Raw genomic sequence first — 25707 nt, 5'->3', positions numbered from 1 at the left:
AATTCTCCACACTAAAGAAACCAAAGATCTAGACCAAAATTTTTAAACAAATATTAATAAAATTAAAAATAACATGATTTTATTTCTCAATTTACTTTTCTAATCATGTTTTAATTAATTTAAGATTCTTATTGCTTCTCATTGATTAAGCCAGTTTTAACTGATGAAAAGCATCACAAGGGTAAGTGACCTCATCATACGCTAGGTGTTAAGGGGAAATTCAGGAAGAGAATATTTGTCATAAATGGTAGGGGGAGGGGGATTGCAGATGTATATAATTGAGAATCACCCTCATCTTTCTCTCTAAGTATACCTAGCTATACCAAACCTTTTATCTTGACATATTTTGACATATTTTAGATGTCCTTAGAAGTTATCTTCAGGGTGCTTTAAAGTTGCTGGCAGGTCCATTTAACATATTTTACATCTATTTATACTGCATTTTTCATCTAGCACTTTGTGCTCCATCTTCGGAGAATGTTTCTCTCTCTCTCTGCGTGTGTGTGTGTGTGTGTGTGTGTGTGTGTGTGTGACAGACAGAGAAGGGGAAGAAGGATGGGGAAGAAAAGTGGGAGGGAGGAAGGGAGAGAAAGAGGGGGAGAAAAAGCTTACAAGTTGCTTATCCGGCAGGCAGAATGGAATCCCTTCAGTACTTACCAACAAGCAAATAATCCAAGTGAAAAACAGAGAAAAGGGATTCCCTGCGGTGGGCACAGATGCTCCACAGCCCTCCTGAGATCAGCTGCACTCAGGGGATTCTCCCAATTCCGAGGATGGATGAAGCTCATTTATCTGCTCACTCTAACTGTCCTTAGACATAGATGACAAATGGCCCCTAACATAATGACTTGGACTGGTAAGGGACAGACCCTCATAGTTTAACAATGTTACCATATGAGTAGCTATATAATTACCACTTTCTAAAACCCTTTCTTATATATTTTTTCCATTTACCTTCATGTTATTTTGTTGAAAAACATTTTTCTCACTCGGTAATTAAGAAAGAGCTTTAAAAAACCCACTGAAAGTACTTCTGCCATAATTTATTTTTCCATTTCTGTCTTGCTAATCTGATTCTATTAATTTTAATACTGTATTTCAATAATTGCTACATTCATCTTCCCTTTCATCCTTTTTTTCTTCACTTGCTCTGAGTGGGATTTTCCTTTTTCTCTATTTAATGCCTTGATACCATATTCAGTCCTCTCTTTTAAAAAAAATCTCATTTATTCTCTGAGAAGAATCATGGGAAACTGGATAGAGAATTAGCCTTGGAGTCAGGAAGACACCAGTTCAAGTCCTCTGATGTATATTAGCTTTGTGACTATGATTAAGTTACTTCCCCTCTTACCATACCAAACAATTCTCTCAGATAACAAGTTGCAGACAGGAAGAATTGTTAGAAATTTTCACATTGGAAGTTCCTTTGTATCATTGCAATAACATGCACTGTTTAGGAAATATAAATGTTCAGGAAAAATCATCTCTAAAATTACATGATGTTTTGGTTTTCACCACTGACGATCTATACTTTTAACTCATCCTCACCTTTTTATACAGATATCATACATTTTCTTTAGATAGAACGTTAATGCAGTTTTAAGCTTTAATAGGTTACACATTTACTTTTAAGAACACAAAGCCGCCCTAAGACTTTGGGACACTATTTATATGTGATACCCCAGACATCTAGCATTCTTTATTCTCTCCTAGGTATATCAAGAAAGCTCTTGCTATTGGTCATTAAGCGATCTTCCATTTAGTTAAGATGTGTGGCATAATGGATAGAGTTGTTAGAGACAGGAAGACCTAGGCTCAACTTCTATTTCTGTAAGACTCTGGACAAGTAACTTAACCTTTCTCTCAGTGCCCTACCTAACATTCTAAGACTTTAATTGTAGCGCTTCTAATACTAATGAAATCACAGGTCTCATCCCTAACCACCTCCATTTAGATACTTTTCCCCAGGATCATCCTGTTCTCCTAATCACCAGACTTCATGTTTAAGTCAATGCTGTATTATACTGTTGATACTTTTTGTTTGTTTTTGCTGTCCATTGGCTGGGGAGGGTTAAATGGTGGCAGGATTTCTGGAAACAGAAGGACCTGTTAAGTCTGGTGTGTCTCCCTCCTGGTTTATCCTGGGTCACTCTGGCACTCCATTAGAGCTCCTGATTGCTACTTTATTTGTACCCTGCTCTGCCAGTCTGGCCTCACATTTATATCCCTCTGACAACAGTTTTAGCTATGTCTCTAGCAACCATTCTATTTCTAAATAATATGTAAACAGTCTTTATCCTTGGCTGACTTAATGGGATTGCAACAAAGTCAAGCCAGAAGTTCTTTTATTTTTTTTCTTTACGGATATTTCTTCCAAAATACATTGCATATTAATCTTACCCCCACCCTTACTAAGCTTATAATACACTTTCATCTTTGACATCTAAACCACAGAAAGATATTTTAATGTTATTCCTCCTGGCTTCCTAATCAAGATTCCCATGATATCCCCCTAGGTGGGCATTTATTAACTCTTGTCATTTGTTGGCATTAGTTGACCTACCACTTTCTCTCAGAGACTGCACAATGAGTTGTCTGTCTTCTTTGCTTTGTTGGCCTTCCTTTTCTGTTATGGGAGACTCACCAGTCTCCCAAAAGCATGCTTCCTCTTCCTGCCCCTACTGTAGTAACTCTCTTCTTCTTGATACAGTGTTCGGCACATGGTAGGTGCTTAATAAAGAGTTGTTCAATGAAGGAAGTCAATTCTCCCCTGCCATATCTCATTACACTACATTTTTTTTTCACACCACACCCCCTTCCTTCTCCAAGTCTGTGGTTGACACTTAGTAGGCTCTCTAAAATCTGATTCCTGCCCCTTGTAGGACATGCTGTGGCTGCTGCTCCTCTTCCAGCTGATAGCAGGATGGAGCGGATAGAGCCCTGTGCTTGCAGTTTGGAAAACCTGCCTCAGGTACATACAAGCAAGGCACTTCACCATCAAAGAGGAGCCTTGGGCTCCTCTTCTTTAAAATGGGTGGTGATAATAAGGCATACCTCACACAGCTGTTTTTAGCTTCAAGGGACACTGGAGATGAAAATCACTTTGCAAACCTGAAAGAGATCTCTAAACATGAGCTCCTCATTATTAGGACCCCCAGCTCCCCCACCTCTTCTCTATGCTCCTTACATTTCCTTTTCTTTTCTCTGGGCCTTTCCTTCTGGGGCTCATTCCATTCCTTTCCTTCATACGTTAAGGGGCAGGTAGCTGGTGGGTGCAGTGGATAGAGCACTTGCTCTAGAGTCAGGAGGACCTGAGTTCAAATGTGACCTCAGACATTTACTATGCGTGACCCTGGGCAAGTCCTTTAACCCTGATTACCCTGCCCCCCCCCCCCAAAGCTACCTGAAATAGATGGAAAATGTCAAGCTGAGGGCACAGACTTGAGGCAAGATTAGAAAGAGGTTTAGCACCTTTTCCATCACAAGCTCATACAAAATGACTTTTCTGATTTCTCAACCCAGTGCTTGCTTTGTCTATTATTATTATTATTGTTGTTGTTATTGTTATTATCATGAAAATGCTGAGAGACATTGTGGCAGAGGGGGAAAGTGCTCTAAAATAGATGTCAAAAGATCTGAGTTCAAGTCTTGACTGCCCCATACAGGATGTTCCAAAAGTCTTAGTGCAGGTGTAAGTTTTAATAGCTTAAGTGCTTTCATAGCTTACAACTGCACTAAGACTTTTGGGACACCCTCTATTAGAATATAGGTGAATCATTTAACCTCATTTCCTCTCTAAAATAGAGATGACAGCAGTTTTTGTACCTATTTTACAGGGTTTTTAAAAAATTTTTTTTGAGGGAGGAAGGCAGGCCAATTGGGATTAGGTGACTTGCCCAAGGTCGCATGGCTAGTAAGTGTGTCAAGTGTCTGAGGTCGGATTTGAACTCAGGTCCTCCTCACAGGTTTTTTTTTAATGAAGACCAAAAGGAACCAGGCAGCACACTGTCATGGTAAAGAAGCACCATCTCTTCAGTCAGAAGACCTGAGTTCAAATCCAAGTTCTTCCTCTTACTACCTGAATGACCTTATATAAGTCATGCAACCTCCATTAGCCTTTAGTTTTCTCGACTTTAAAAGAATGAACTTGGACTAGAGGGCCTCTGAGGTCCCTTACAGCTCTGTATCACTGAGGACCAAAATGAAAGAAGTCATCACGGAGCAGTGGGAAAAGCCCTGAATTTAGAATTAGAGGAATTTGTTTCAAATTTTGGCTGTGCTACTTACTAACTAAATGACCTTGGCCAAGTCGCTTTACTTCCCTGAGTCTCCTCATTTAAAATGTGGGGGCGGGTGGGACAGATGCACTTTGAGCCCCCGCCTAGTTCTTGCACCCTATGAAACAGTCTACAGGAAAGTATTCTGTAAACCTTTAAGGACTACGGACATATAAGGCGCCATTATTACAGACCAGGGAAAGTTGGTATCACCGGGTGCCACTTGACACCATTCTTGGTCAATAGCTATCATTTTTTACCATATGTATCGCCAACTTTCTTACATTTCTTTTGCTTTCCTTTCTTGTCTTCCTTCTCTCACTCACATCATCTTATTCTCTCGCCTCCCATTCCCCCTCCCTTTTTTCTCTTTTTTATGTTTCTCTTTTTCCTTCCGCCCTGCCTGTGGCTTAGACTCACCAGTGATGCTCACAAACACTGCTTCATCTTCTCAGTGGCAGGCTCTCTGGGCTAGAGGCACCTTTAGGAACTTACGGTCTGTCAACAGTGGCTGTGGCAAGTTCTACCCATGGTGACAAACAGTAGTTATCCCTTCCACATCACAACTTTCCCCATTGCAGTTTTGTTATATCGCAGGTAGGCATAAGAAATTAAATGGGAATTTTTGGGAAGTTTTGCAGAAGCCACAGATGACATGCAAAAGGCAGCAGACGACACAGAGCCTATGACCAAATACTTAACCCAGATTTTACAACAAGGTGCCGTAAACACCCCATAAAAGAAAAAGGAAAAAAATTCGGATTTCTCTGGTATGAAGGGAGGGCCTACATTTTTATACAGATTTTCCACATTGTGGGGGCACCACACCCCTAACCCCCACAATGTAGAAAGGAAAACTGTATAGTCAAGTGAGCCACGCAAACCAATCAGCTCGAGGAGGCACATAATAAGCAATAAAGTAACCATTATTACAATTGTATTTTCCTTCTAGTTTTTCATCAGGATTAGGGTATATTTTTGCATTCTATAGCTGATAGTCTTTATCCTGAAAAGAACATATTTCAATTTCAAGGGTGCCTTTGTTTACCTCAGCATCTATGACACTCTGGTGCCTTATGAATGCTTAGGAATTAACTGAGAATTTTGCATGCTAGGGGAGAGGGAATTCATGGGAGGATGGGGACTGATCAACAATCATACACTGTTTTTACTTTTAACTACATTCTAAAGTTTATTATAAATTAGTTACTTGCCATGACATTATATGATTCTCCATTTCTAAATACTTTACTTTGACTTTGTATTATGCCTTGAATGATAAGTTCCTCCAGGATGTCTGATGACTTTGGCCTCTCTCGACTCTGGAGGTGTTGGGACGTACCAATTAATCCATTAATTATTGGTTCTTTAAAAAAAAGACAAAACAAGCATCAGAGCCCACCTCACAATTAATCACACTACTTCATTTCCTCAGAGCCCTAAAACTGTGACCCGCAGACTGTTCTGGGCATGGAATAAAATCTGTCATTCTTTGAGCAAGTTCAAATTCTCTGCGTTCCTAGTGAGGGAGGGAGCACAAGGAACAGGATACCCTGTTTATTTGGGAGGCCGCTTATTAGGAGAACAAATCCTTTTCTCCCTGCTATGCCTAATGATCACGTTGTCACAACACTCACACACTTGGGTATGGCTACCTCTGTCCCTTGTCCTTATTACAAAGCCAGAGAGCAGTGAAGAATAAAAAATTCTTTGGGTAAGTCTTTGCAGTTGCAGCTTGGTTTCTATGCTTTGGATACAAATGATAAACAGTGTGATGTTGCCAAGAGATTTCTGGTTCTGCAACCCTGAGTTTACAATTACACCATCTGCTAAATCTATACCAGTAGAACTAGGTCTTCTCTGAAAAGAGTCTTGGGACCATATCAGACCCAGTCATATAACATCAGCCAATCCTTCATCAAAACTGTTTTTAAAAATCAATATTGAAATGATTCATAGGAGGGTCTTTATCACTGGCACCAACGATAGAAAAACCCCATTGCTAATCACACAAATAATACAAGTAAGCCAATGAGCTTCATTTCTGTATCATGCAAATGGACTTTGCTGGTTTGTTTTGGGCAAATGCATTTCTATTTTGTTGTGTTTTGTTCTTCTGTCAGTAACAACACTTTGTATACTCCCCAGAAACACACTGCTATCTATTCTTGAAAAGTAGAGGCTAGGAGACAGCTAGACTTAGAATCCCATTCAAATCCTTGTCATCCTTGCTGGGTACGTGACCCGGGGCTGATCACATCTTTTTGTGTCTTAAGCAAATCCTAGGGGACTCTATGTACGTAGCTGGGTAGTGATAGGCCTATGTGGAAAGAAGTAATTAATTCCCACACTGGGAGTTCCTTAAGTATACTTAGTAAAAAAAGCCTAGTTTCAGTAGAAAACGAGCTCCCTCCATTCAATTGATTGAATTTCATCGAAATTCTTGACTCTGCAGGCCAGTGTGGATAGGATTTTTTACTATGATTTTTTAGGAGTTTTTACTGTGAAGTTGTGGAATAAAACCTAACCAGATATCACAGATTTACGGTTTCAAGGGGCCTTAGAATTCACCTAGTCCAAACCTCCAAGTTTTGCTTTAGGAAACTGAGAGCCAGAGAAATTAACTGACTTGTCTAAGGTCACACAGGCAGCACATGGCAGAGACAGTATTTGAACCCAGGTGCTTGGCTTTCAAATCCAATGGTCTTTTGACTGTAACATGAGGTTGTCATTTTCCTTCACACCAGCAAGTGAAATATTTTTAAAAATGTGCTCCTCTCCTTCAGTATTGTTTTTCAATATGCCCCTAAGAATATCTAATAAGTACATAGTAGCAAATATAATATGAATTTATTCCAATGTGTTAAACCAAGGAGTCAGCTGGCTGTTGAGAGAATCAAACCTTTTTTTTCTGTACTCCTATTTCTCCAACTGTCATAAGAATTGGTTCCCAACTAAAGGGACCTCTTTATTGCATAAAAGTGAGTATACTCTCATAGAGAGCTTGATCTGTTAGAATACAATGATTGAAAAGATAAATGACAAAAACTGTCTATGAATTCAGTAAAAATTTTGAATGAATACCAACTACATACATTTGAAACTCATTGTTCATATAGCATATTTTTTGGAGCTAAATGAAGATTGAGATGATAATGCTTGGGGTATATGTGAATTAGCAGTTCAGCAGACCTCTTGAAATAGTATATAGCCTGGGGCTCACTGGGCCTCCAAAATAGCTGCCCCTGGAAATTTTCTCAACATTCTGATCTCAACATGTCCCAAATTGAATTTATGATCCTCTCTTCTAAGCCTATTCTTCCTGTTTTATGACAATTTTGTCTATGGAACTACCATTCACCCATGTTTTGAAAGCTTGTTGTTACATGTAACTTTTCTTACTAACATCCACCCAGTTACCAATTCTGTTCATTTTAACTCTGCACTAGCTCTTATATCTGTCTCTTCCTCTCTACTTCCACAGATACCGCTCCATTATAGACCCTAATTACCATCCACCTGGGCTATTGCAACACCGTTCTAACTGGTCTCATCACCTTCACTCTCTTTTCTCTAATATTTCTTTCATACCACTGCCAGAATAATTCTTAATTCATAGAACTGGTCATTTCATTCCATTGCCCAAAAGTCTTCAGTGGTTCCTGATTGCCTACTGAATAGAGCTCAAACTTCTTTGCCTAGAATTCAATACCCTCCATAATCTGATAAGCATCTAACTTTTCTAGAATGATTTAAGTTTATTCCCTTCCATTCATGTTATATTCCAACCAACTCCCTGTCCTCCAAATTTGAATTGTTATCTCCCTTCTGTACCTTTGGCCATATAATTCCCTATACCCAGAATGTCCTATTTCCTAATTTATCTATATTATTTGTACTCTAAGTCCAACTCAAATGCCACATCCTTCATAAATCTTTCCTTGACCTGCTCATTAGTAATAACCTTCCCCTTTGGACTTTACATAACTTTGTTTATTCCTCTCTAATGTATTTAACATGTAATACCATAAATTATACTTACCCATGATTATATCTAAGAGAAATGATTATTTCTCTTTTGTATTTAATAACTAATTATTATATTGGGACCAAGGTTTTTCCTCTTTTCTGCTTCCTCAACCAGAAATCAACCAGTGTAGGAAATCTTGGGCAAAGACTTATCCAGGCTAAGATCTAATCAAAAACAGTAAAAGAAATTCTGAGTTGAGACAAATGAGTGGATTCCTACTCATTGTGTTGACTCAGGCCTGGGAAAATGTGGATTCTCCCTTTCGTCAGACAGGTGATATGGAAATTGATAAACCTCTTTGACCAAGATTTGGGTGCTCAATGTCACAAACCGCAAGACCCTCATTGTAATATAGCCCACCTCTCATTGTAATATTCATTCTCTCATTGTTAACCAATCAGAATTGATTGCCATCCTCAGGAACACCCACTTTTCCAAGGTCACATAAACTATGAGCCCACTGCCATGAGAGGTCTTTCTCATTTGAGAAGGCCACTGACCTCTTTTATTAATAATATTCTAGCATTATTAATACAAATGTCTAATTACCAGAAACTATGTCTCTTAAACTTTTTAAACATCTCATATCTCATCCTCCAACAAATGTATAAGTTTCATTAGGACAGCAATTATTTCCTACCTAAATGTTGTTTCTTCTCCAGTGCCTACCACAGTGCTTTGAATGCAGTAGGTGCTTAATAAATAAGTACTGATTTATCAATCAACAGCTTTTATTAAGTGTTACCATGTGCCAGGCACTGTACTAAGTAATGGGGATACAAAGGCAATATCAATCCCTCCCCTCAAGCAGATCACATCATTCTAATGGGGGAGAAAAACATGAAAATAATTAGGTATATATAAGATATATAATCTCAAAGGGGAAGGCACTAGCATCTGGGGAATTGAGAAAGGCCTCCTAAAACGAATTGAATTGAGGTAAAGCTTACACAAAGTTAAAGTGTAACACTGTTTAAGGAGGGTTTGATTCCCCTTAGAAGTGGCTCAATTTTTCCCACATCTTCAATAGCCAGGCCAAAATTTAAGGAAGCAATATACCCCCTAACTGAAAGAACTAGAATTACTATAGGCCAAGGCAGTTAGGTGGGACAGTGGTTAGAGTGCCAAGCCTGGAGTCAGAAAGACTACTCCTCCTGAGTTCAAATCTGGCCTCAGACACTACTAGCTGTAGGTCACTTAACCCTGTTTGCCTCAGTTTCCTCATCTGCAAAATGAGCTGGCAAAGGAAATGGCAAACAACTCTAATATCTTTGCCAAGAAAACCCCAAATGAGGTCATGAAGAGTCAGACACGTCTAAAATGACTGAACAATATTATTAGTATTATTGCAAAACCAAGGAGTAATTTAAGGAAAGGGAAATTGTGCCACAGAAATAAATCATAACTAGTTTCTCAATAGCATAAACACCAAAACATAATTATTTCTTTTATTCTTGATTTTAAAAATTATTTGGTTCTACGCTTATTGAGATAACAATAACCTTTCCTTCGGATTCACTTTATTTTTAAATGCAAATCTTACATGCAGAGAGAGGTGAATACAGCTAAAGTTTAAAGCAATCAACTTCTGTGGAGGCTGTTACCCAAAACAAACAAACAAACAAATGAATAAGTTTACTTGGCATTTTAACAGGAAAGCTGCTGGCCAACACTATTATACTCTAAAACCCACAAAGAAGCCATGCTCAATTTTAATGTCTTAGCAACAGGGACCTCATCATCTATGGTGTTGCATGTTCCACACAACAAGGTTCACATCCAACAATGTTGAAGGAGGCAATGCTGTCTAGTGGAGATGAGGACTCTACCCCTGATTTTACCACTTACTGTGTACATGACCTTGGACAGGTACCTTAATGCTTAGACCTCAGTGACCACACTTGTAAAAAGAAAGGGCTCACATTTTGATTTGATGATCTTTTAAGGCCTCTCCCAATTCTAAGTCCTATGATTCTATGACTAGATAACCTCTAAGATCCATTTTCAACATTTTGTAGGTTCTTCCTAATCAGCATCTAGGAGGAAAAGTTTGCCAACTGTTACATTCAGATCCAGTAATATGATGGAGCCAGCTCTGACCAACTGTTTAATATTTAGCCAATTGTTAAATTTTCAGCGTGAGCATTTACACCTCCGAAATTGGCAAAGGTTTGTAAGGAATGATTCATTTGGACCCCTACTCTATTCCAATCAGTATTAATCAGTTTAATATATTACATAAACCATATAGAGATAATTAGATGAGATAGGTTCTTATAGCAGGCCTTTACAGTAGGCCTCAGACTTTAATGTAATGTTCCTTACTTGTTTGCTAGTTATGAAGCTCACTTGCTCAACCACAAGAATGCTGACAAAGATATCTCCATCCTGTTTTGCTCAAATTCCATGTCCAAGTCTAGCGTGGGTGGGATGCTTTGATTCTTTGGAAAGTCCTCCAACTTATTTTTGTACCTCCGGACTATTCTCTCTTGTCCAGCATGAGCAGGTGACCATCTTATGATCTTATGACTGCTTAGTCAGTAGAGATAGCCCGTGCTTTGACAACCTATGATTCCCCTGATGATATACTATTTTGGGGAGTGGATTCATCATTTTTGACCCTTAAGAGCAACATCTAGCAACCTATGAGATTCTGTATTTTGCCATGCCTCTTTTGCATATTTGAGTATCAAACCCTGTAAAAACAAGGTCCTAGGGACCAGGGAGATCTCAGATCATGAGGAAGATCTGAGGTCTACTTCATTAGAGGGGGCCATGGATACTTTAATAAAGTGCTATGGTTTGGAGCTCTGCCTCAGTGGATTTTTTTTTTCAGATTGGACAATTTTGGACCTCACATGTTACATATCAGAGCTTGATTTATTTTTTTTGTTGATTATCTAGACTTAAGTAATGAATTAAACATTAATGATACAAATGAAACTTAAAAGTACAATTATATATGCATACATACACATATACCACTATATATACATACATGTATACATATTTCACATATATAGATAAACACACATATATGTATATGTGTGTATTTATTTGTATATACTTATTTTTAAGCATTTATCAGCATATCCAGGGATATAACTACTAAATTATTTTAAATTTACTCATGTTATTGTGTGAGTTGACTCATTCATAGAATCCGAGATTTGGAAGGGAACTAAGAGGTGCGCGGCTCCAATTTCAATTGGATTCTTTACCTGGATTTATTTCTTCATTTCTTTCATCAAGAGATGGTGAATTTTCTAGAATGGTTCCAGGTAAACTTCCCACCAAGACATTTTCCATTCCAAATCCACCATCTAAAATACTTTTAGACATTGCTGACCTATCCCAAGGCCCAGCATTTACAGGTATGTGAGATTCACCAATATCAACCTGTAAAAAAATAGAAAAAAGAACTTTTCACTTATAAATGACAAGTAATTTGGAAAGTGAAAGTAATGTTTGTGGCTCCATTTTGTGAGCATCCATTCAATCAAATGGAAGTAAAGTGATTCTGAAGATCACCTGGCAGGATAAGGTACCAGACACTGAGGTCCTTACTCAAACTAAACTGCCAAGCATTCAAACTCTGCTTCAGAGAGTGCAACTCCAATGGGCTGGCCAAACTGGTAGAATGGAAAACGTATGTTTGCCAAAAAGACTGTTTTATGGAGAACTCACACAGGGCAAGTGTTCACATGGTGGTCATAAGAAGCAATACAAGGACACCCTCAAGGTCTTTCTTAAGAACTTTGGAATTGATTGTGTGACCTGAGAGACTCTGGCATAGGACCACTCAGCATGGCATGCCCACATCAGGTGCTGTCCTCTATGAGCAAAGCAGAATTTAAACAGCTCAAAGGAAACACAGGATGCTCAAGTTTGGAGAATCCACCCCAAATGTTCACATGGATTATTTGTGCCTGAGCTCTTATTAGTCTGGTCAGCCACAGTTGGACACATTGAAACTTGCCTCAGCATAGTGATGTTATTTTGGTCCTCTTTGAGAACAAAGGACAACAACCAACCTACCAACCAATCCATTCAATCATTCAATAAATATTCAATGATTGCCTTCCACATGCAATGATGATGTAATGAAACAGCAAAGCTTTGTACTGGCCAGAATGTTCAAATTATTTATAAATTTAACATTAAACCAATCAAAATGCTAAATCTTTGTAGATTTAGACAAAATAATGTCAAAATTCAGTTAGCAGAGTCAAAGATGGATAGATTGAAGGACCACCAACCAGCCTCGTGGCACTGACAATCCCAAGATCCTTGACTAGAAATTACACTATTCAGGGTACTGCCACCCTCTCTATAGGCAAGAGCTTCATACTAGCTGGTAATTACTAAGAACTACTCATGTGGCTTTGGTCTGCAAAAAGAAAGTGTAACAGGCAATGGAACTCCTAAAATGGTGGCTTCTCTTTATGAACTTGAAAGAGAATTGGTGATGGATGTTGTTTGTAATAATTTGTGCACATTAAGCCAGTTTCTGAGATGAGGATGGGGATGCATGTATACAAAAGTATGTAAAGCAGCCCTTTTCTTAGTAGCCTCAAAATGAAAAAAAAAGGGAGTACTCACCACTTGGCGAATGGCTAAATGAATTGAGGCATAGGAATAGTATGGAATATTACTGTGGTATAAGAAATGACAAACCAGATACTTTCAGAGGAAGCTGGGAAGCACTGTATGAATTGATGCAGAGTAAACTGAGCAGAACTGGGAGTGGGCAGGATGACCAGGCCATGCAAAGAAGTCCATGGGAAGCATAACACTGATGACATGACTAAGGGACCTGACAAGATTGCCACTCAGACAGGTCCCCACTGGAACAAGATTGTACTGAGAGAAGTGATGATTAATAACCAAGAATTTGGGGGGGGGGATCCAGAGTTCTCCCACTCTTCTAAAGCCATGATTTTAAAAAGTAAAAAGCTCAGTCTTGAAGGACATTACTGATAATGAGACTGAATTAACGCTCCTCAATCTAGGTCAGACCTCAACAATCTTATAAGGAATTTAATCTAAGGTGTAGAAACCCATTCTGTTCTACTCACGTTTGGGTGGGATTGAATTCTTTGATTAGATTGGGGGAGGCAGAACTCTGTCCAAGGGTGGCTGTTGTTACTCTCAACCCCTCATTTTAATATAGCTCACCTCCCATTGTATTAATCAATCAGGATTGATTGCCATTCCTCTTCCAAAAGAACATAGAAGCTCTGAGCCAGTGCCACAATTGTCTTTGGTTTATGAGAAAAAGTGAAATGACCATCCATTTATTAATAATGTGCTAGTCTTATTAATAAAATGATTAAATTACCCAGAAACTATATCTCTCAAATCTTTTTAATCACAGTACTGAAGAAATGGTACACAGTCTTCAAGGACCATGTTTCCCTGGGTTGCCAATGGGGCAACAGGCTTGTCTTCCCCATCCCCACCTCCATTTTTAAAGTCTCATTAATAAAAATAACTTAAATGCTAATACACACATATGTACATACACACATATTCAATGACAATATTATAGAGAAAAATGACTTTGAAAAACTTTACCGATCAGTGCAATGAAAAACAATTGCAGAAGACTGAAGATTAAACATGCCAACTACCTCCTCCCAGAAAGAGGATGGTTTAAAAAAAAACAGAATGAGAAATATATTTTTGGACATGGTCCAAGTCAAGCACAGATTTCTGTCAGCCATGGAATGAGTGTGGGGCACCTTCTCAGTGGGGTTTCTTCGTAAAACTTAAGAACAGGAGCAAGGATAAAGTGGCCTGTTAGCTGCCTTCCTTCTTCCTACCCTTGTCTTTCTGTTTGCCTGAGTTTCTGCCTCTTTTTCATTTCCCCTTCCTTCTTTCTCCCCTCCCTGGCCTTTTTTTCATTTCCCCTTCCTTCTTTCTCCCCTCCCTGGCCTATAGGCATAAATACTGCCAGGGGTGTGCTGGAACTTGCTTGAGCCAGCTCAGACTAGCTTGAGAGACAATTGTTAAATGTTCAGTGTGAGCATTTATACTTTTAAAATCAACAAACACTTTGAATCAGAGCTAGATTTATAATTTTTTTTGATCGTCTAGATGTTAAAAAGTGATCAAGAAAATAATAATGTGGATTAATGTTGTTTAGACATGTCCAACTCTTCATGACCCTGGATGGGGTTTTTTTGACAAAAATACTAGAGTGGTTTGCCATTTCCTTCTCTACTAGATTAGGCAAACAGAGGCTCTGGAGAAAAAAGTGAAGCTGGTGACCTTGCACAGCCCTCCCTCACTTCAATCAAAGTCAACTGCAAGTCATGTCTTCATTTCCCCAATGTCATGGTCCTCTTGGAAAACGAAGGACAAACACAACCTGTGAGTAGACCTAGCTTCCTGAAAGGGGACCCAGCTAGTTGGATAATTCAGCTCATCCTCTGCCTCTCCCTGTTCCTCTCCCTCTCCTTCTCCTTCTCCTCTGCAAAGGAAGGTAAATTTTGATGGCCAGAAGCTGCCCACTTAACTTGGGGTTTACTGGCTAGATTTCTCCTTTCTTTTCCTTTCTTTCTTTCTCTCTCTCTCTCTCTCTCTTTCTTTCTCTCTCTCTCTTCCTTCCTTCCTTCCTTCCTTGCTTCCACCCAGTTCACTCTGAAGCTCATAGACTGTACCACAATAAGTCCCTGCCCAAGCTCCACTTAATGGCTGTATTTAGGGCCCTCCTGTCTTAGAGTGAATGTCAATGGCAACTGTTTTTCTTTGAAACCCCAACCCTAAGGGTCTTCCCCTCCCAACTTGATTTTCTTCTTTTTTTTTTTCGTTAAAGGGGCCATCCCTTGACTCACTTCTTAAAGACACCTATTTGCTGAATGGGTGTTACCTCACTCTAAGTGAGTACATGAAAAGGCCTTAGCCTAAAAGGGCCAGGGTCTCCCATTGCAACCTGGGTCATCTCCAGTCATCCTGATGAGTTATCTGGTCACTGGACCCAGATGGCTCTGGAGGAGAAAGTGAGGCTGGTGACCTTGCACAGCCCTCCTTCACTCAAATCAAAGTCAACTGCCAGTCATGTCATCATTTCCCTGATGTCATGGTCCTCTTTGAAAATGAAGGACAAAACACAACCAGGCAAACAGAGGCTAAGTGACTTGCCCAGGGTTACACAGATGTGTGTTTATCAAATTATTCTCTCATTTTCTACCCCACAACAGCCCTACTGATGTGAATGCATCTGCTTCATTTTCCACATAGAGAAATTAGCTCAGCAATGTAGACAAAAATAACCTTCCCATGGTGACACAGCTCACATTTAAGGCATTTGAACCCAAATCTTATTATTTCTGGTGATTTTCATTTATTTCTAAACTAAACAAGTTAGAATAGTACATAGAGAACCAGGCTTCAAGATAGGAAGACCTGAGTTCAAATCCTGCCTCTGATACATACTTTCTGGCTATGTGATCCTGGCAAGACTAACTTCTTGGGCATTCCAAGCAGCTTTCCCAGAAAATTTTTCTTAACCTGGGTTCTGTGAACTTGTCTTTTGTTTTTGGCATTTTGACAGCTATATTTCAATATAACTGGTTTTCTTTATAATCTTACATATTTTATTTTATATATTTAAAAACATTCTGAGCTTAGGTTTCACCAGACTGCCAAAAGGCATCCATGACACAAAAAGAAGTTAAAAAAATACAAGCTAATGAGTATCTGAGGCCAGATTTGAAACCAGGTCATCATGATTCCAGGCCAAGTACTCTGTCCACTGAGCCATTAGCTGTTAAGTGACTTGCCCAGGGTCACACAGCTAGTGAGCGTCTGAGAGTCACATTTGAACTTGGGTCTTCTCGACTCCAGGCCCTGTACTCTATCCATGAAACCATCTAGCTGCCTCCAAATAATAGTGCAGATTAAATTTAAAAGTGTGTACATTTCCCCCCGGAGAGCCAGTTGTTAAACATTTATCAGCATATCCCTGAAAACTGAACAAACATTCCCATTATTTCAAAGAAGAAAGGATATGTCTGTGTTGTAATTTAGAAAAAAACAAAACAAAAATGGAAGACAGCAATTTTTTGGGGGTGGAGAAGGGGTAGGGTTAATTTTAAAATGAATGGAAATAAGAAAATCAAGTATGCTATTCATTCCCTGCAGATATCCATTGTAAGAGAAAGATTATCACTGCATCACTGGGGAGCTGGGGTGGAGGGGTGTTCATTAGCTTCTCAGACCTATCATTTTGTATACCTAGTAAAGCAAAACCTCCCTTAAGAACTAATTAGAAATCATGAAGTTTAGTATTTCTAAGTGTAGAATGAAAAAAAAATCTTAATTGAAAATCAAGACTTAATTAAAAGAATGTATTCAAATTAAGAGCAAACTTGAACACTTTAGGGCTAAAAAGCCACATGTCTAAAACATGTCAAAACCCTGCTGAGAACTGACATTTTTCCCCTCTTATTATGAAGTAGCTCAAAATTACGTCATAAATACTAGACATTTATGACATGTTTATGTCATAAACTAGAATTCCTAGGATTATGGGATCATGGGTTCTTATCCAATTTTGCCAGCAAGAATGAACATTCATTCACTTACTACCTGCCTCTGAGAGGTGTTAAAGGCAACAACATCGAGTTTTAACGGATAGGGGAATTTCACCTTTGGTTAAGAAAATGGGAGTGGTATGCAGTCTCTACAGCCAGACATCAGGCCTTTCTATTTTCAAACTTGGCATATGGAGAGGATTCCCAAAATGCCTTATCTCCTAACAATGCTTAAGGTAAGAATTAAAACCCTTAAAAATAACCATTATTTCTAATCTAAGGGGATAACCTTTTCCAAAGAGTATCAGTGGAAGCCTAGTATCCAGAAAGAGGGAGGTGATAATTCACCCATCTCTGCCCTCAACAGACCCTGTCTTAGGAAGGATATTGACAAACAGGGATATTTCAGAAGAGTACAAGCAGGGTGGTGGCTATTGAATCTCATAAGCTCAGTTGAAGGGACTGGAATTATTTATTCTGGAGAAGAAGAAAAAAGCCTGCTTCTCTAGGCTATTTAAAGAGGCTTAGCTTCCAGAAATAAAGATGTGATAGCCTCTCTCTCTCTCTACCCTGCCCTTCCCAGACTGGTATATTGAGTTCTGCATGCCACATTTTAGAAAGGACATTGACTAAACTGCATTTCTGCAGTATTTTAATTGAGAAAATGGTGACAACTTTTCAGCATAAGTATATCTGTTAGCTGATTTTCTGTTCTTAGAAACTGGAGGACATCCAGAGCAGGGCAATGAGGACGGTGAAAGGCTGGGATTTGTATCATGCTATGCTATATTATTGTGGTTGTTCCTTCATTTTCATTTTCCAAAAGGACCAATGACATCACAGGGTGATGTCTTAACTGGAGTGTGAATTGCATCTAAGTGAGGCAGAGTTGCACAAATTCATCAGCCTCACTCTCTCTATCAGAGTCATCAAAGTCCAGTAGCAAGACAAAAGTCAAAACTCCTGGTTATGGCCCAAGATGCTGTGAATGACCTTGGCATCTTCAAAGTTAAGCACTCCACAGTCCTGCTCCCTCCCCTACCTCATCTGAGCAATCCCCAACCAAGAAGCTAAGAGAGGAGGGAAAAGCCACTCAATCAAATAAACCTTTTACTGACTCTCGAGGTGGAGTATCCATTTTTCAGGATAAGCCACCCACACTTTTCATTCCTGTGCCACCTGCACATAGAGGTGGGATTCTTTTGTGTCAATCACTCTACCTCATTCAAAATAACTAAGAAGATGTTATAACTTGATATCTTTATCAGGTGAGATTACCTCTACTGAATTAACCAAAGGCATTAAACTAGGTGTGAAAAGTCCTTAATACGGAAGCAGTAAAAACTATCACTGCATAAAATAAAATGACACACGAGGATTGGTTGAATGAACTGGGGATGTTTAGCATGGAGAGAAAAGACAGAGGGAAGGGTGGAATGTGATAGTTGTTTTCAAGTATTTGAAGGGATGTCATGTAGAAATGACATATTCTGTTTGGTCTAAAACAGAGGGATAAAGGAGGAATGATGATGTCAGGAAAAATTTCCTGATGATTAGAGCTGTCCAAAGGTGGAATGAAGTTCTGGAGAGGAGGGAGGTTCCCTCTCTTTGGGGATCTTCAAGAGGGAACTGGATGACCACCTGTCAGATATGTTATACTGAAGGTGCTTATTGGGTATGGATTGGATTAGAGGGCTACACTGTGATTCCATGACTTGAGTGAGTAGGTGAGGAAAGAAAGGATACTTTTTGTTTAGCTTCATCTTTTGACAGGCTCTCCCATGGAGGAGGAATTAGACTCATATTTGTTCTACTTTGTCCCAAAGGGCATGAGTAGAAGAAATGTAGTGGAATGTAAGCTCTTCTGAGCATAGGAACTATTTCTTTCTCTTTTGTCTTTTTTGTCCTTAACACAGCACCTTGTACATCATGTTGTTGTTCAGTCTTTTTAGATGTGCCTGACTCTTCATGACCCCATTTGGGGTTTTATTAGCAAAGATACTGAACTGGTTTGCCATTTCCTTGCCATTTCCAGCTAATTTACAGATGAGGAAACTGAGGCAAACAGGGTTAAGTGACTCGCCCAGGATCACATAGCTAGTGTCTGAGGCCAGATTTGAACCCCTGAAGGTGAGTCTTCCTGACTCCAGGTCTGGTACTCTATCCACTGTGCCACCTAGCTGACCCTTGTATATCATAGTAGGCACTTAATAATTGTTAGGTTGAATCGAATTGAAATAGAAGGAATTTTAGAGGCAGTTTTCACATGGAAAAATTGGCAAAATTTAGAGCCATTCCAAATTATAATAGGCTGCTTCTAGAGGTGATGGGTTGGCACCATAGATAGAAGAACCCTGGGCCTGGAGTTGGACAGACCTGAATTAAAATACAGCCTCAGACACTTATTAGCTATGCAACTCTGGGCAACTCAATCTCTGATTGCCTCAGTTTCTTCATTTGTAAAATAGAAATAACAATAGCTCCTATCTCATAGGGTTGGCGTGAGGACCAAATGAGAAGATGTTTGTAAAGTGCTTAGCACAGTGCCCTGGGCATAGTAGGTGCTATATAAAGGTTTATTCCTTCTCTACTCCAAGTCTTCAAGTGGAAGTGGAGTGACCATTGATTTGGAGGGGACATCGTAGAGAGGATTTTTGGTGGACTCCATAATCACGGAGGTTTCTTCTAACTCCAAGCTTCTGTGATTCTGAAATACATTGGTGACATCTTTGCCTGTCAGTAATTTGGAGGCAAAAACTTATCTTTTGCCAATAATCTCTGCTACTGGAGAGGATGAGGGTGGGGAATCATTTGAGTATAGGACCTCTGAGCTGCAGTGAGTTAAGCTGATCGGGTGTTTACACTAAGTCTGACCCCAATATGGTAAGCCCCTAGGAGTGAGGGATCATGAAGCTAAGGAGCGGTAAATCACCCATGTTTGAAAAATGGAGTGAGTCAAAGTTCCTGGGCTGACAGTGGGATCAGACCAATGAGTAACCACTATATTTCTTACTGGGTGAAATAGGGAAACCTAGTATATATGTATGTATATACGTATGTGTATGCATATATGTATGTGAATATGTGTATTGGATGTGTATGTGAGTATACATATATACACATATACACACATACACACATGCATATGTAGATATATATCCATAAATAGTCACAGATTTATATATATGTGCAAAATATAAGTTATGTGTATATATGCAAAGAATTTGCATTTTCAGCCCAATAATCAGTTTACCTGCATTTTAGGTTAATGAAAATTTTTGGTAGGAGTAGTAAAAAAGTATATGCTTTTGTACTAAGGAACATAGAATCCATTTTTTTTATATCTTATTTCCATTTGGCTTTACCTGTCTTTCTTAGAAAAGAATAATGTATTTGGAATTGAATAGGTGCAAATCCTAATCTGAATCATAATTCATGCTGCTATTCCCGTGGGAGAAGGGGAGGCAGAGGGGGCAGGTGTTAATGAGACTATAGGAACACTTTACCTTAATTTATGGTCATATAGATCTTTCTTCAGGTAGGATGCTTTTATCACCAGTTGCGATATTGAAAAGTCATGACTTTTAAGTTATTGAGTATTTAGAGTTGTCATGTGAAATCTAAAGCAATGGTTGTGGGAAGTCTGAAATTGCTCTCTAAGCATCTTTCTATGTCTCTGGAGAGGCAAGAAATTTCTATGCAGGCTAGAGGAAACTTATTTCCTAAAGCTTGGGGGAGCTGATTGGTACCCCCAAATCAAATAACCATAAGATAGTTTGTAGGTGGATTTAATAATACATGAAAAATACACCTATAAGTACAAGAGAGGATAAATTTTGTTTCAAAGCTTGATTTAAAAAAAGTTTAATTTTAGTAAGTAAAAATATATAGGTTCATAAATTCATCCAAAAATTAGTTCTTAGGCACAAGTAGATATTTAAAAGTAATTTAGTCCACCCCCTGCCAACACCAAAGGTTATTCTTATCAATGTTCAGAAAATTTATTAGGTAACCTTTGAATTATGCATGCAGGAAAAGTACAATTCTCCCACTGAGAAGAGTTTCAGATGCTTTACTGCACATCATACATTATTCTATTACAATTTCTTCTCATTGCTTCAGACTTATGCAAGAGTGAAGAAAAAGCATGTAAACAGGTCTTACTAAGTCTTATTCAGAATATTTTAGTTGTACCGTTAAAGAAAAGATACTTCATGCAAGGAAATATGTTCATATTGACTCATTTTTAAGGCACAGTTGAAATGCTGAATTTCTAATAAGTGTGCTTCTCCTGGGGTCTATGCATTTATGTAGGCAACTGAGGTATGGCAGAACTGTACTGGCATATTAACAAGGCCTCTCCTGAAACAAGATCCTAGATTTGAGTGTTTGCCCTTCTCTACCTCCTAACCCCCTGCAAAAAAAGTATATATATGAATAGGCTAGATGGGTGGGGAACCTGTGGCCTCAAGGCCACATGTGGCCTTCTAGGTCTCCAAATGTGGCCCTTTCACTGAATCCAAACTTACAGAACAAATCCCCTTAATAAAAGGATTTGTCCTGTCATGTTTGGATTCAGTCAAAGGCCCACACTTGAGGACCTAGAGGGCCACATGTGGCCTCCTGAGTCCGCAGGCTCCCCACGCCTGAAGAATATAGAATAGACTATAATATAGAAGGAATGTCAGGGCACTTAAAAATTAAAGTTCAGTTATTGCTACATTCATTGTTTCAAGGCCCTCATGTCTCTTTGGATTCCTGGCTTCCAGCTTCTCCCTTCTCCAATCCATCTTCCACAAAAGCTACCAAAATAATTTTCCTAAAACACAAATCTGACAATGTCATTGCCCTGCTCAAGAAACTAAAATGACTCCCTCTTGCTTCTGTAATAAAAACACAACCTTCTCGGCTTGACATTTAGAGCCCTTCGCAATAGGGCTTCAGCCTGCCTTTCGAAGCTAATTACAAATAATTTCCACGTGTATGCTCGAAGTGACCTATGACCAAAGTGACACTCCAAACTTAGTGCTCCATCTTTCACTGCTTTGTAGAGCCTATCTTCCCTCTTGCCTTCTGCCTCAGAGAATCCCTTCCTCCCTTTAAGGCTCAGCTAAGGTGCCATCTCCTATAGGAAGACTTGCCTGGCTTGCTTTGTTGTTAGTACTCACTCTTTTCTCCTCAAATTGTCATCTCTTAAATATTGCATCCTCCCAGAAGAATATGAGAGAACAGGGGCTGTCATATTTTTTCTTTTTATTCCCAGTGCCTAATATAGTACCTTTTCCAACATAAGAACTTAATAATGATATGCCAAATTTTTAAAGTTTCTCTTGTATCAATTTGATTTTGTCCACCATCTAGGTTCCAGGTATTTTCTACCAGAACGTTACCATACAGAGGATGGAAAACATCAAGAGCTAGAGGAGAGGAAGACAGAGTAAAGGAAGCCTACTAATAGTCAAGCAGGCTACTAATAGTCATCCTGCACAGAGTATGGCAAAATCTAAATCAGACTCTATTATATTTTTGTTGATTAGTTGTTTTCAGTTGTATCTGACTCTTCTTGACCCCATTTGAGATTTTCTTGACAAAGATACTATAGTGGTTTACCATTTTCTTCTCCAGCTCATTTTACAGATGAAGAAACTGAGGCAAACAAGGTTAAGTGACTTGTCCAGGATCACAGAGATAGCAAGTATCTGAGGCCAGATTTGAACTCAGATCTTCCTGACTTCCAGGTCTATTGTGCTGCCTAGCTGTCCCAGACGCTATTATAAAGATTCTTAATTTTTTTTAAATGCTGACACACTTTGGCTATTTGTGGTGCTACCATCTCTTTAACTGAAAAGTGATTTTGCATATATTTTTAAAGTTAGTGAATTGAAATTAATTTATATAAAACTCTTTTCCAGTTCAATTTTTTTTATTTCCTGGGGAGTGAGGGCCACACTCAGAAAATATCAGTGCATGTAAGGCTCACTCCAACTTCAACCTAAGCCCTGATCCTTTGCCATAGAGAAAAGGTAGAGGCAACTTACTCTCTACTATGCATCTGAGTCTGCCCAATGGGTTACACTTGCTTTTAATCCATGTAGCATTTGCCTTTGGAATTTACTTTTAAAGGAGGCAACCCTGGGTTAGTATGGGTGCCCATTTATTGCTTTCCACTAAAGCCTGGGTTCCAGCCTACTACCTGCTGCCTGCGTGGGTGTCTTGCAAGGACACCAAAACATACTTTTGCCAGAAATAACTCCCTCACTGGTCACATTACAGTTCCTCAACTTCCCATGTTACTTTCTCACCTAAGGCCAGTTATAGGACACTTAAGATATAGATGTCAACTGGTAAAGGGTAAGATACATCGTCAGCCACTAATGCTTCAGCTCAAATTGGTTTATTCAGATTAGGTTCAGTTAGTGAGCAGGGTTATAAGGGAGAGGGGCCTAGGTCAGGAATACATTGGTAGAAAGAATTATGTAAGAACTTAAGGGTACTACTTCATTTTACAGATGACAATAAGGCCCAGACAGGTGAAGTGAATTTGCTTCAAGTTACAGGATATCAGTAGCAAAGCTGGGATTTGAAACTGCTGTAGATCTTCTAGTTCCACCCAGTGATCTTTCACTACCCAAGAAGAGGAATGAAAGTCACTATCTTCTACGACAGTTTTTTTTAGCTAGGGCTAGCCCTGTTACCATTCTCTAGTGAACTGAAAGGGGTTCTGAGAATGTGAATCTGGGGATTGGGTGCAGGGCAGGGAAAGGTAGTGACATTTCTACTAGATTCTCTCTCTACCTCTCCCTAGTCCATCCCAATTTATATAGCTCTTGTATAAAGGAGAAAGCAGTAAGTCTGAAGTTCAAATCCCACCCCTGAGGCTTACCCACCCGTGTGACCTGGGGCAAATCACAACCTCCCAGTTTACCCATCTGTAAAATAAGAACGTTGGACTAGATGCCGTGTGGAGCCCATCCCAACTCTATATCTATGACCCTATGATCTAGAGAAATTTCTATGGAGAAAACAGCATTTTGTGAAGCTGCAGTTACATTTAATCACTGTAAGCCGGCAGGTGGCAGCTCTCAGCTATTCCATTTTCTGGGAAACTCCCTACCAGTCTATTGAGAGAGGCTGCTAAGCCCAGCTATATGCAGGACCCAGCGTTCAGCAGCCTATTTTTCCCGTCTCCATCCTTCGGTTCTACCTCTCCTGCTGCTCTGCCTGGCGCTCATTAAATTAGCAGACTGTCAGCCTTAAGCTAGATGGCACCCGTGCCAAACCTGTTCATTCAAAGTGAGATGCCTTCTCTCCCTTCCATAGATACCCTCCTCCAGCTGTTCACCAGCTGCAAGGGGTTGTAATCACCATGTCCACCGTCTCAGTCTTAGCTCCCAGCAGTCTGTACAGTCCGAAGTACCCTCTCCTTTCCCCTAAAGGGGATTGAGGGACGGAGAGGGTCGCAGTGGCCCCTACCGAGTGAAGCGTCTTGCAAGAAGTTCATTTTTTTTTTTTACCTCTCTCCCTTCTTCCCAGCCTTTCTTAGGCTCCGGGACTGGTCGCTGCTCTTCCTTAGGCTTAGAAGCCCCGCACCCCATCACTCTCGTAGCTCGCTTTGGCCTCCTTGGCCTCTCGCTCTGGTGTCCTCCCCTCTCCCTTACCCCCTAGCCCCAGCAGCCTGCAGCCGGGACCCTGCACACCTCCAACCGCGCCTCTTTTATAGGCTCGGTAGAGGAAAGGGCAGGGGATTTCGGGCAAGCGACCAGGAGCCGTTGCTACAATAAAAGGCGTCACAAAGTCCCGTCGGGAGTTCTGGACCCGCTGCAGGGTTCGGGGCCCTGCTTTCTTTTGTAAGTAAGAACTCTAACGGACAGAAGTTTACAAGAAACTAGAAACTTGGGGCGCAATTCCAGTGCACTCCAGCGTGGAGGGGATTCCGATCGCAGGGGCCGGAGGGAAAGCTCCGTTAGAGAGCAATTGTACAGTCAGTTTCAGTCAATCAACAAGCATTTATTAGGTATTTAGTATGGACGGTGCTAAGGAATACAAGGCAATAAATTTAAAACAAAACGAGTAAATAAATAACATAATGAATGAAAAGATAGGTAGGTAGGTAGGTAGATAGATAGATAGAACAAACCCACCACACTCTGACCTCAAGGAACTCACAATCTAATGAATGAGACAATATACAAACAGCTGTGCACATACAAGACACTGGATAAAGGGGAGGTAATGTCAGAGCATAGACCCTGGAGAGTGGAGTGGGAAAGCAGAGGCCAGGGAAAGTCAACTGCAGAAGGTGAGTTCTGAGCTGAATCTTGGAGGAAACCAGAGAATGCAGGAGGTGGGATAGGGAGAGCAAATAATCTATTCCAGGCAAGGGAGACAGAGTGTGAAAAGGCCTGGAGTCTGGAGATGGTGAACTGGGTCTAAGAGACTTCAAGACCAAGTGTAGCTTTATCATGGAGTAGGCGGAAGGTAATAAAAATGTTAAAAGACTTGAAAGGTAGGAAAGTATAGGCTGTGCATGAATCTATTTCTCCTTTCTGACAGATAAAACCTTGTTCAGAAGCTGGGCATCAGGTCCACGACGTCTATTTCATTTTCACCCAGAATGACGGAGCCTGGGCAGGGTGTTGGCGAATAATCGAAGAGTAGTTCCCAGAAGGACCCAAGAGCAGTGAGAAATAGGAAGACAATAACAAGAAGTGGGTCTGCGGCCTCAGAAAGGGCCCATACTATGAAGCAATTACTTGATAAGGAAACTCATAAAATCAAATGACCAATAAACATTTTTTTAAGCGCCTACTATGTACCTAGCACTGTGCTAAGTGGTGGGGATGCAAAGAAGTAAAAGACA

General features: G+C 39.8%; 1 protein-coding gene across 1 annotated transcript in view; it reads right to left on the bottom strand.

Moving 5' to 3' along the window:
- STMND1 (stathmin domain containing 1) overlaps nucleotides 1-24442 on the bottom strand; it is a 34124-nt gene extending 9682 nt beyond the window's left edge. The window contains exons 1-3 of the mRNA XM_036752000.1: nucleotides 24362-24442; nucleotides 11529-11706; nucleotides 5492-5643 (exon numbers count right to left, since the gene is read on the bottom strand). Of these exons, the coding sequence (XP_036607895.1) occupies nucleotides 5492-5643; nucleotides 11529-11706; nucleotides 24362-24442 (411 nt within the window). The remainder of the gene's footprint in view (nucleotides 1-5491; nucleotides 5644-11528; nucleotides 11707-24361) is intronic.
- Nucleotides 24443-25707: the final 1265 nt, after the last annotated feature.

Source organism: Trichosurus vulpecula, chromosome 1 (assembly GCF_011100635.1).
Source record: "Trichosurus vulpecula isolate mTriVul1 chromosome 1, mTriVul1.pri, whole genome shotgun sequence".
NCBI classification, from domain to species: domain Eukaryota; kingdom Metazoa; phylum Chordata; class Mammalia; order Diprotodontia; family Phalangeridae; genus Trichosurus; species Trichosurus vulpecula.
This window is presented reverse-complemented; position numbering and strand designations above follow the sequence as displayed.